Consider the following 12,048-nt stretch of genomic DNA (forward strand, 5'->3'; position numbering starts at 1 on the left):
TCAGTTTCAGGGTCTTGGCAATCTTCTTATAGCCTAGGCCATCTTTATGTAGAGCAACAATATTTTTTTTTCAGATCCTCAGAGAGTTCTTTGCCATGAGGTGCCATGTTGAACTTACAGTGACCAGTATGGGAGTGTGTGAGCGATAAGGGTTAGGGAATGCTCCCCATTCACACCTGAGACCTTGTAACACTAATGAGTCACATGACACCGGGGAGGGAAAATGGCTAATTGGGTCCAATTTGGACATTTTCACTTAGGGGTGTACTCACTTTTGTTGCCAGCGGTTTTGACATAAATGGCTGTGTGTTGTGTTATTTTGAGGGGACAACAAATGTACACTGTTATACAAGCTGTACACTCACTACTTTACATTGTAGCAAAGTGTCATTTCTTCAGTGTTGTCACATGAAAAAATGTGAGGGGGGTACTCACTTTGGTGAGATACGGCAGCACTAGGCTCAAGAACAGTATTGTCTCTAGCTGTATTGCTAAAGTTAACAGTTCATTTACACTGGTGAGTTCCAGACAGTAGGGACTCACCAATAGCTCACAGAGATCGGTTATTAAAAGGGAATCTATATGTAATTGTGTGGCTAGACCCATGGTCGCCCTGCAGTCTCTGTTTGATATTCTTGGTATCCATTTTGTTTTGACAGTTTATAACAGTGGTTATTGTTAAGACCAATGCAGGCTGTTGATGTGAGTGTAAGTTAATACACAACATCCTACGCAGGGATCTTCAACTCAAACCCTATGAGGTCCGGAGCCTGCTGGCTTTTTATTCTACCTCATCAATTATGCCTCCCACCAGGTGTCCCAAGTTTAAACAGATCCCAGATTAGGGGGTTACAACAAAAAAAATGGAGCGATGACTGCCCTGGCACTACAGCCTCTACCTCCCGACAGTACAATACACATGACTACAGCCTCTACCTCCACATGACAATACAATACACATGACTACAGCCTCTACCTCCACATGACAATACAATACACATGACTACAGCCTCTACCTCCACATGACAATACAATACACATGACTACAGCCTCTACCTCCACATGACAATACAATACACATGACTACAGCCTCTACCTCCACATGACAATACAATACACATGACTACAGCCTCTACCTCCACATGACAATACAATACACATGACTACAGCCTCTACCTCCACATGACAATACAATACACATGACTACAGCCTCTACCTCCCGACAGTACAATACACATGACTACAGCCTCTACCTCCACATGACAATACAATACACATGACTACAGCCTCTACCTCCACATGACAATACACATGACTACATCCTCTACCTCCACATGACAATACACATGACTACAGCCTCTACCTCCACATGACAATACAATACACATGACTACAGCCTCTACCTCCACAGGACAATACAATACAATACACATGACTACAGCCTCTACCTCCACATGACAATACACATGACTACAGCCTCTACCTCCACAGGACAATACAATACACATGACTACAGCCTCTACCTCCACATGACAATACAATACACATGACTACAGCCTCTACCTCCACATGACAATACAATACACATGACAACAGCCTCTACTTCCACATGACAATACAATACACATGACTACAGCCTCTACCTCCACATGACAATACAATACACGGTACATCCGCTACCTCCAGCTGTCAGGGCAATACACACATCGTTACTTGTGTATGTGTCGTTGTGTGTGTACGCATGTTGATCAGTTTTTATGTTTGTGTTTGATGTGTAACCTGTGTGAAGCATGTGACATGTCAAAGGGGCTGTGGGTAGAAGATGCGATTGAACACAAATCCATCTCTTGCTGAAGTGGAGGAGGATAACAGGATGAGCAAAACTAAACATCCCCAGTCAATGTGTCTGAAGCACCTCTACTCACGTAACCTCAACAGGACCACGCCACCACAGAGGATTGTGGGTGATTGATGCTTGACTATGCCGGAGAGGAGTCAGCCCACATCCCAAACGGCATCTAGCTCCCTACATATTGGACTACTTTCCAGCAGGGCCCCATAACGCACAATGTAGAGAAAAGGGACCGATTAAGATGCTTCCTAATATCAATCACTTAGAACCTGGTGTCTCCTCTGCTGCACTGGAGCTAATCTGATTGAACGACTTTGTCCTGTTGCTCGTGGCAACGTCAGAATCGCAAATTACAATGTTCCTAATGGGTAGAACACAGACTAGCAAATGACTGAAGGAGAGCGAGGGGTGAGAGAAAAGCGGGAGAAAGGTGGTGGGGTTTAACTGGAGAGACAGGGTAGAAGAAAGGAGATTGGAGAGAAAGAAAGGGAGAGACAGAGAGAGAGAGACTTTCAATAAGGCTGAACTTCGTGATGGCAGGTTAGGAGCAGGCAGACATGATGGATGCTTGGTGTTAAACAGGACGAACCCCCACATTCCTCTCTGAGCCATTTTCATCAAAAAGTCAACCTCAATTTCCAAACCCTCCTTCTAAACGTAATCACATTGCGAAGACGCCGAATGCAACGAAAACACGTGTTCCCAATCCCAAATGGAGCCACGTTAACTACACAACTTTAACCAGTCCTGTGGGGACTGCACGGCGCTAAAGAACGGGGGGTCATTTGGAACACACACAGACTTGTGTCAAACTCTCCGCTGTCTGCTACACACGAGGAGATGGAGCTAGCCGCACGATCAGCGTGGCTAACACTATTCTGAGAAATGGATCAAACGGAGATGGTTAGCTGTGAAAACAGTGTAGCGTGGTTAACAATGTTGTGACATCATGGCAGAGACAAGGTCTGGAAGAGTGTTGTCATTAAGAGACGTACTGATGGCTTTTAATTTAATGACACACACACACACACACACACACAGAGAGAGAGAGGGAGACTCGCATATAAGTATAATCAAAAAGGAGACAAACACACACAGAGTATATTTAGGCCAGGCTGCTACAGTGAGTTCCCCAGTGATCTGAGCTGACATGTAGATGCCCACTGCACCTCAGTCCCAGTCTGGTCTATTGAGTGTGTGCTTCGTTACGCTTTACGGGGAGAGCTCTGGATTTCCCCCCGAGGCGTAACAAATAGTGTCAATTCTGTGGAGATACACACCGATTCCATCTCTCCGCCGTGACACGCTGAGTAGAGATCAGTCATGTGTGTTGTTTGTGTGTGTTTGGTTAATGGGTGTGCGCATGGTGAATGTGTGCGCATGTGGGTGAATGTGTGTGTGTTTGGTTACATGTGTGCGCATGTGGGTGAATGTGTGTGTGTTTGGTTACATGTGTGCGCATGTGGGTGAATGTGTGTGTGTTTGGTTACATGTGTGCGCATGTGGTGAATGTGTGTGTGTTTGGTTACATGGGCGTGTGGTGAATGTGTGTTTGGTTACATGGGCGTGTGGTGAATGTGTGTTTGGTTACATGGGCGTGTGGTGAATGTGTGTTTGGTTACATGGGCGTGTGGTGAATGTGTGTTTGGTTACATGGGCGTGTGGTGAATGTGTGTTTGGTTACATGTGCGTGTGGTGAATGTGTGTTTGGTTACATGTGCGTGTGGTGAATGTGTGTTTGGTTACATGTGCGTGTGGTGAATGTGTGTTTGGTTACATGTGCGTGTGGTGAATGTGTGTTTGGTTACATGTGCGTGTGGTGAATGTGTGTTTGGTTACATGTGCGTGTGGTGAATGTGTGTTTGGTTACATGTGCGTGTGGTGAATGTGTGTTTGGTTACATGTGCGTGTGGTGAATGTGTGTTTGGTTACATGTGCGTGTGGTGAATGTGTGTTTGGTTACATGTGCGTGTGGTGAATGTGTGTTTGGTTACATGTGCGTGTGGTGAATGTGTGTTTGGTTACATGTGCGTGTGGTGAATGTGTGTTTGGTTACATGTGCGTGTGGTGAATGTGTGTTTGGTTACATGTGCGTGTGGTGAATGTGTGTTTGGTTACATGTGCGTGTGGTGAATGTGTGTTTGGTTACATGTGCGTGTGGTGAATGTGTGTTTGGTTACATGTGCGTGTGGTGAATGTGTGTTTGGTTACATGTGTGTGTGGTGAATGTGTGTTTGGTTACATGTGCGTGTGGTGAATGTGTGTTTGGTTACATGTGCGTGTGGTGAATGTGTGTTTGGTTACATGTGCGTGTGGTGAATGTGTGTTTGGTTACATGTGCGTGTGGTGAATGTGTGTTTGGTTACATGTGCGTGTGGTGAATGTGTGTTTGGTTACATGTGCGTGTGGTGAATGTGTGTTTGGTTACATGTGCGTGTGGTGAATGTGTGTTTGGTTACATGTGCGTGTGGTGAATGTGTGTTTGGTTACATGTGCGTGTGGTGAATGTGTGTTTGGTTACATGTGCGTGTGGTGAATGTGTGTTTGGTTACATGTGCGTGTGGTGAATGTGTGTTTGGTTACATGTGCGTGTGGTGAATGTGTGTTTGGTTACATGTGCGTGTGGTGAATGTGTGTTTGGTTACATGTGCGTGTGGTGAATGTGTGTTTGGTTACATGTGCGTGTGGTGAATGTGTGTTTGGTTACATGTGTGTGTGGTGAATGTGTGTTTGGTTACATGTGTGTGTGGTGAATGTGTGTTTGGTTACATGTGTGTGTGGTGAATGTGTGTTTGGTTACATGTGTGTGTGGTGAATGTGTGTTTGGTTACATGTGTGTGTGGTGAATGTGTGTTTGGTTACATGTGCGTGTGGTGAATGTGTGTTTGGTTACATGTGTGTGTGGTGAATGTGTGTTTGGTTACATGTGTGTGTGGTGAATGTGTGTTTGGTTACATGTGTGTGTGGTGAATGTGTGTTTGGTTACATGTGTGTGTGGTGAATGTGTACTACCACACAGGTAGCAAGATCAAAGCCAAGAACTGGCATGCTGAAAGTGTGTTGTTCTGCCCTTGAACAAGGAACTTAACCCTTACTGTTCCCTGCTCAAACCTTCAGTCAGTCTGGATCACCTCTGTCATTCCATAACTGTCAGAATAAAGTGCAATTTAGTAACAAAGTGTGATGCCATTACTGTCTCAATAGTGTCCTTTCCATAACTGTTTCAATGAAGAGTCTTTCCATAACTGTCTCAATAACGTCGTCTTCCCATAACTGTTTCAATAATTTTGTCATTCCATTAATGTCTCAATAAAGTGTCCTTCCATAACTGTTTCAATGAAGAGTCTTTCCACAACTGTCTCAATAATGTTGTCATTCCATTAATGTGTCAAAAGTGTCTTTCCATAACTGTCTCAAAAGTGTCTTTCCATAACTGTCTCAATAAGGTGTCTTTCCATAACTGTCTCAATAATGTTGTCATTCCATTAATGTCTCAATAACGTTGTCTTTTCATAACTGCCTCAAAGTGTCTATACATAACTGTCTCAAAAAAGTGTCTTTCCACAACTGCCTCAAAGTGTCTATCCATAACTGTCAATAGTTTCATTCCATAACTGTCTCAATAAAGCGTCATTCAAAGACAGTCCAAATTAAGTGTAATTTCCTAACTCTCTGAATGAAGTGCAATTACATAACTGTCTCAATAAATTGTCTCAGAATCTAGCCAACGGACCATCAGCGTCACACACCTGACAGCAACACAATTAAACCAAAGCACGGCACCACCAGCAGAATGTCTCTCAGTCCGCAGTTCCACCAGCAGTTCCCCTTTCAGTAGGACGCCAATGGTCTCATGAGTCTTGTCAAGTACCCCCTGTGGAAAGGCCAGGTAGACCTGGTGGGGAACTACTGCACAAGAGCTGACATTAACATTAAACACTGGTGACATAGGGGTGTGGAGCCAGGTCTCAATGGATAGGGACCTTTACAGAAAGTTATGGAAGCAATAGTGAAACAGATTGGTAGAGAGAGACAGAGAGAGCGCGCGAAAGTACGCAAGAACACAAACTCCATTTTTTTTATTACTATACTTGTGAGACCTTTTTTGTGGACAAACAATTGATTCCCATTAAAAGTTGTATCATCCCCAAAACCATATTCTCCAATATCAACTCAATGTCCATGGTAAGTTGTGTGGTGGGCATTTTCAGTTGCTTCGTAAAAATAAAAAATAAAAATCACATATGAAGAAATCTGAACAAGCCTGACATTCTTGTTTTCAGACTTTACAGAGCTTGTCTTCTAAGAATTAAGTTGTGCCTAAATAAACTTGCTCGTATATAGAAATTTCTTTCTTGTTAAAAGCAGAAATGCTATGCCACATGTATTTTTTTTTGCTTGATTCAAGCATTTCTTTATGATTTCACATAATTTTGTACTGCTATTGAGGATTACAAAATGATGTGACTATGCTATTGAAGAAACCTAAAGCAGAGCCAGACTCCGAGGGGCGTGCCCGGTGAAGATTATAAGAGCACATGACCTTTTGGGTCAAATCAATATTTCTGCATGTTGAGATGACAAGCAGGTCAATAAATTAAGCTGGGCTGAGTCCAGAGTCTTCAGGAAAAATCCATATCAGCAGCACAACCAGATGGGCAAGAACAGGGATGAGGATGGCCTAACCCCAGGCTATGTAGAGCAGCCTCAGGTAGGGGATGAGGACAAGAGGATGGCCTAACCCCGGGCTATGTAGAGCAGCCTCAGGTAGAGGATGAGGACAAGAGGATGGCCAAACACTGGGCTATGTACAGCAGCCTCACGTTGTGGATGAGGACAAGGGGATGGGTTAGGAAGGAGGAAGGACCAGGGATGGATCTGCTACCTTCATTCACTTCTCATCCATCTTTTTCTGGGGCTCTAGCTGCCAAAGTGCAGTGACTAGGGCAAAGAGAAGATATTCACATCCACTTCAGCTCTCCCCATCCACTTCTCCACTTCAGCCCTTCCGCTTCTCCACCTCTCCATTAACTCCTCCATCCATCTCTCTCCCACTCATTCTCTTCCCCTTCTTTCCTTCACTTCATTTTTCTCTGGCTTAGTGAGAGACGGGTTGGCAGTAGGGGAGGGAGGAAGAGTAATTGAACGAGAGGGTGAGGCCGGGAGAGCGGGGGAGGGAGGGGGGAGATCCGGCAAGGGAGGTACTTCTGGGAAGCAAAGCAGCGGTGGCCAAAACCCATTCCCCTCAGAGACCGCCAGTTCTGCCGCTACACGGCCCATCAATGTCACTCAGAGAGCAAGAGCAGACAGACCTCTCTCAAACAACAGAGATAGGGGCTAGAGAGGGAGGCTGGAGGGGAACAGAGACAACTTTTTCAGAAAGATTGGTAGAGAAAAGTGTCAGCGTGTGTGTGTGTTGAGGGAGTGTTCAGGAAACCAATAAAAGAAGCATCTGGCCCAGAGGAAACATCCGTGAGATAGCCCTGGACGGAGACCTTTAGCTGGCTGTCCAGGATCCCCTGCCACTCAACCACACTGATTAAAGCGCTGTGTGTGATGGCAGGCCAGGTGTCTGGTCCAGCCTCACTCAACCCAGAGGCCCGGAAGGATCCGGTGTTACTGGGAGACGCGCGGCACACAACGCCTCCCGTTGGGCCTCGGCCGGAAGTGGTGTACTACATTTGTAGGGAGTAGGGTGACAAACAGTGTGTACACTACAAGCCCTACAGTCAGCTCTTATAGGCATGTGGAAGCGGTCCTTTCATGAGAACATTATATAAAAGCCCACCCACTGTTTGTGTTGACTAGTCAGTCACACACACACACGCACGCACTCTCTGTCTTAACTACCGTTGCAGGGACACACCAAAAAAATATTCCCATTCAATTGTACATTTTACGTTACTCCTAAGCTCTTTCCCAACGGTGGGAAAGCAAAATGTCCCTGAATATAAATAGCTTTGCTACGTGGGGTTCTAAGAGATAGGACACACATGCGTGCAACCCTAGGTTTATGAACGAGGGCATGTTGTCACATGTCTCTTTAGGAGAACACACTGACATGTTGTCACGTGTTTATAATGCAGGACACGTTGACAAGCGGTCTTCCCACACATCAGCACTTCCGAGGACATCCATGTAACGATTTTCCACCTTCCTGTCCACAGTAATAACAGCTGTCATCCTCACAGGGAGCAGGACACACACTAGCGCTTTACACCTGGACTCAATGGTCATCTCCGAGGTCCTTCAAATGCAACCTTTTCATACGGCTTTGCTTTTCACCATAAAGTTTTCAACAGGAGAAAACACTCCTAACTGAAGACCACGACATCATTCAAGGCGGGCAAAATGAAGGCCATCTGGAAATGCTGTTTTCTTTTCTACTTGAAATATATAAATTCTCTGTAAAAAATAATCTATGATAAGAGGTCCACCTAAACATGAAGCACACCTAAACTCTGACACAGCCACAAAATGGCTGCATCAGAGACATAATACGGCTTAAAGACAGGAGAGAAACTCCTTGTGGGATTCAGGAGAGAGACAGTCACAGGAGGACAGGGCTACAGGGCTCAAGGACATTAACATGCTGTCCTACACAGGTTCATTTCCTCAAATTTCAACATTTCAAAATCATTTAAAAATAATAAAAGCAATGAGATGCGTCTCATCACAGTAGCAGTGAAGTGGAAAATAACTCTGCATTTCAAATGGTGTTTTATAAAAGGAGGGAGCGAGAAAGAGGGAGAGAGAAAGAGGGAGAGAGAGAGCGCTTGCATCTTCAGTCAGTATTGCTAGGCTAACATTTAGAATAAGAATGAGGGGCAGATAAAACCTACACTTAGATACACACCTTCATTGACACACACACACACACACACCAACATTGAATAATTTTTATGAGTAGCACTTCAGCAAGCATCCCTGGCCTGTATGACGACAGGAGACACCCACACGCCACTCCAATCTCAGGGAAATGCCTTTTCAACCTAAAAATGATGTTGGCAGAAGGCTGCCTTACAGAGTCCTTGGAGATCATGTCTGCTCTTCAACAACTAACCTGAAGAAACTTCACGTCCACAGTTCTGACTGAGAGTGACCGACAAAGGGTGGCTGACACAGTCTTGTGCTGGCAAAGGGAAAGGTCCGCTTTTGGGCGTCAGGATGAAAGGGCTGTGTGGAAAGGCACACTGAACCACCCCCCGCCCACGGAGACAAAATAATAAGCATCTGTTCACTCACCACAAACATGGTTCTGAAGTTGCTGAGGTCTGTGAAGAGCTCCTCAACGGAGGTCTTCTTAGGGTCAATGGCGAAGTACTCTACCATGTTCTGGTAAAGGGTTCCCATGTTGCCATGCATGATCCGCAGCTTGTGGTACTGTTCTCTGGCCAACCTGGCAAAGCTGTGGGGGTCAAGGGTCAAGGAGCGAAACACTTGAGCCAGTGGTTACTTGGTTGGGACCTTTTCATTTGAGTAGCTCATCACGGGGTCCTTGGCTCTGTCACAGGACTGGACCCAAAGAAGAGTGTCTGGGATTAGAAATGAAAAACCCAGTCAGTTTAGGGACAAGATATCAGTCTGTGTGACGTCAAGGACAGAATAAAGACAGGGAGGAAGCGGCAGAGGGAGAAACAGAATAAATATCAGGATATTAAAATGGTTATGGAGAAACCATGTTTAGTGACAGTAAATTGTATTGTACCAGACATATTGAATACATTTAATAGAGTACATGGAGTAAATTTAAGAGAGTACATTAGGTTTAGTGACTATATTGAGACAGTATACTGACACGGCATATTTACTGAGTATATTGCTGCACTGCACATTTAAGTTCATAATCTTCTATACTGTTTAATATGAATGTTTAAAGCCACGATGTCAAGAGAACGAAAATCATTAAAGGGCGTGTCCAGAAGAGAGATGTTGGATGCCACGAATTTCAGAGACAGAAGTCACATCAGTGGGAACATTAATCTTAACCTGATTCTTTTCCATTTTTCGTAATCTGACATAACCATCAAAGTAAATCAGACTAAATGAGATTCTGAGGACTTTTCTGTTTCTGTCTGAGAGGCTACAAACTACTTGAGATGCTGAAGATGGAAAGTACAAGTTCGAAATAAGTCTGTCTGACAAGGTTGTTATCCCCTCTCTCTCTCACACACACACACAGAGAGACAGACACACACAGAGAGAGACAGACACACAGACAGAGAGAGACAGACACACAGACAGAGAGAGACAGACACACAGACAGAGAGAGACAGACACACAGACAGAGAGAGACAGACACACAGACAGAGAGAGACAGACACACAGACAGACAGAGACAGACACACAGACAGACAGAGACAGACACACAGACAGACAGAGACAGACACACACACAGACAGAGAGAGACAGACACACAGACAGAGAGAGACAGACACACAGACAGAGAGAGACAGACACACAGACAGAGAGACAGACACACAGACAGAGAGACAGACACACAGACAGAGAGACAGACACACAGACAGAGAGACAGACACACAGACCGACAGAGACAAGCCTACACAAACAAGTCTTAACGCTGAGTAAACAATAATCATAGGGAATCATAGTTTGATAGTTTCCAGCCAGGCACATGAAGAGGGAGGATGGGAAACAGGTAGGGAGAGAAGGATGGGGTTGGAGGGAGAGAAGGATGGGGTTGGAGGGAGAGAAGGATGGGGCTGGAGGGAGAGAAGGATGGGGCTGGAGGGAGAGAAGGATGGGGTTGGAGGAAGAGAAGGATGGGGTTGGAGGGAGAGAGTTGGAGGGAGTAATGGGAGTGTTAAGGAGTTGATCTAAAGGAAGCAAGGATCTTGTGTGTTGTAGAAGGTCTCCAGGGGGACAGGACAAACACAACGATTGACTGGTGGCCCTCCAGTTTCCACCTCAACAACCACCTATAGCCCCTGGACAGGGGTACATCCCAAATGGCACCCCAGTGGCTTTGCAGTGCACTAGCTAGGGACATTTGAGCCCAGGAGAGAGGCAGTGCACTATAAACTGTAACCGATGGGCCCCAGAGCTTCAAAACACGGACGGGCCCCAGTGCTTCAGAACACGGATGGGCCCCAGTGCTTCAGAACACAGACGGGCCCCAGAGCTTCAGAACACGGACGGGCCCCAGTGCTTCAGAACACGGACGGGCCCCAGAGCTTCAGAACACAGCCACACTCATTACAGGCCAGCTGCCCTGACAGTCTTTATATTTACCCATTATTCTGTCAGCGGTGAAGCTTCTTTACCCTCTGTTAGACCAGAGCTTTGTGTAAAGGACAATTTACAAACTAACTCAATGTTCTGCACAGGATCTGCACGCGCAAACACACACACACGGACGCACACAGGCGTTTGCGCACACCATGAGGCGCAGGAAAAAAGGGTGGGCGAACCTTTGAAGCAGATCAAAGTGGATCAAACACAGGGGAGAGTGAACGGGAGATACAGGAGCTGGACTTGGACATAAAGGAGGAGAGCTATGCAGCAATGGAAACCAGGGAAGAAAGAACAGGAAAGACTATCTGGGCAAATTCAATAAAACAAACCTACACACACGCACGCACGCACAGGAGCGAACGGGAGATACAGGATCCAGAGGAAACCCTGCCTCAAAGGAACAGGGATTATGTAAAAATGCAAAGAGGAGAGGAGAGAGAAGGAGAGAGGAGAAAGAGGAGGAGAAAGAGGAGAATACAGAAAGGAAAGATGGATAAGATGGAGAACAGAGAGGAGGTGAGCAGGAGGAAGAGAAAGGAGAGTGACTGGAAAGCGAACATCAGAAGATGATGGCTGTGTCGAACAAGCGGAAGATTGAAGAGAGCAACAGAGAGCACTTTCACCCAGCCATCTGGAGTCAACCAAGCGAGGCGGCACAAACGATACAGAAACAAGTCACTAATTGACAGAAAGATTGACCGACGGCATCACAGACAGACAATTGAAAAGTCCTGAGACAAAGCCCCCAAAAGCAGCCAGAAGATAAATAAACCTGAAAGTAAATGGAAGGGTCCTGTGGCCGATGTTTTCGCCGACAACAGGAGTATTTCAACAGAGAAACACATTCAGCAGAAACCATCCGTCCAAGCTGGACATGAGGTGTCCAGGAGTGTTTCAACAGAGAAACATTCAGCAGAAACCATCCGTCCAGGTTGGACATG

The 12,048-nt window shown here is 45.6% G+C and overlaps 1 protein-coding gene across 5 annotated transcripts in view; it reads right to left on the reverse strand.

Moving 5' to 3' along the window:
- The window catches only part of LOC105020029 (protein diaphanous homolog 3), a 309,867-nt gene that overhangs the window by 80,188 nt on the left and 217,631 nt on the right, over nucleotides 1–12,048 (reverse strand). For all 5 annotated transcript variants that reach the window (XM_029116813.2, XM_029116812.2, XM_029116811.2 and 2 more), the window contains one exon: nucleotides 9,098–9,262. In XM_029116813.2, coding sequence (XP_028972646.2) covers nucleotides 9,098–9,262 — 165 coding nt within the window. The remainder of the gene's footprint in view (nucleotides 1–9,097; nucleotides 9,263–12,048) is intronic.

Source organism: Esox lucius, chromosome 22 (assembly GCF_011004845.1).
Source record: "Esox lucius isolate fEsoLuc1 chromosome 22, fEsoLuc1.pri, whole genome shotgun sequence".
NCBI classification, from domain to species: domain Eukaryota; kingdom Metazoa; phylum Chordata; class Actinopteri; order Esociformes; family Esocidae; genus Esox; species Esox lucius.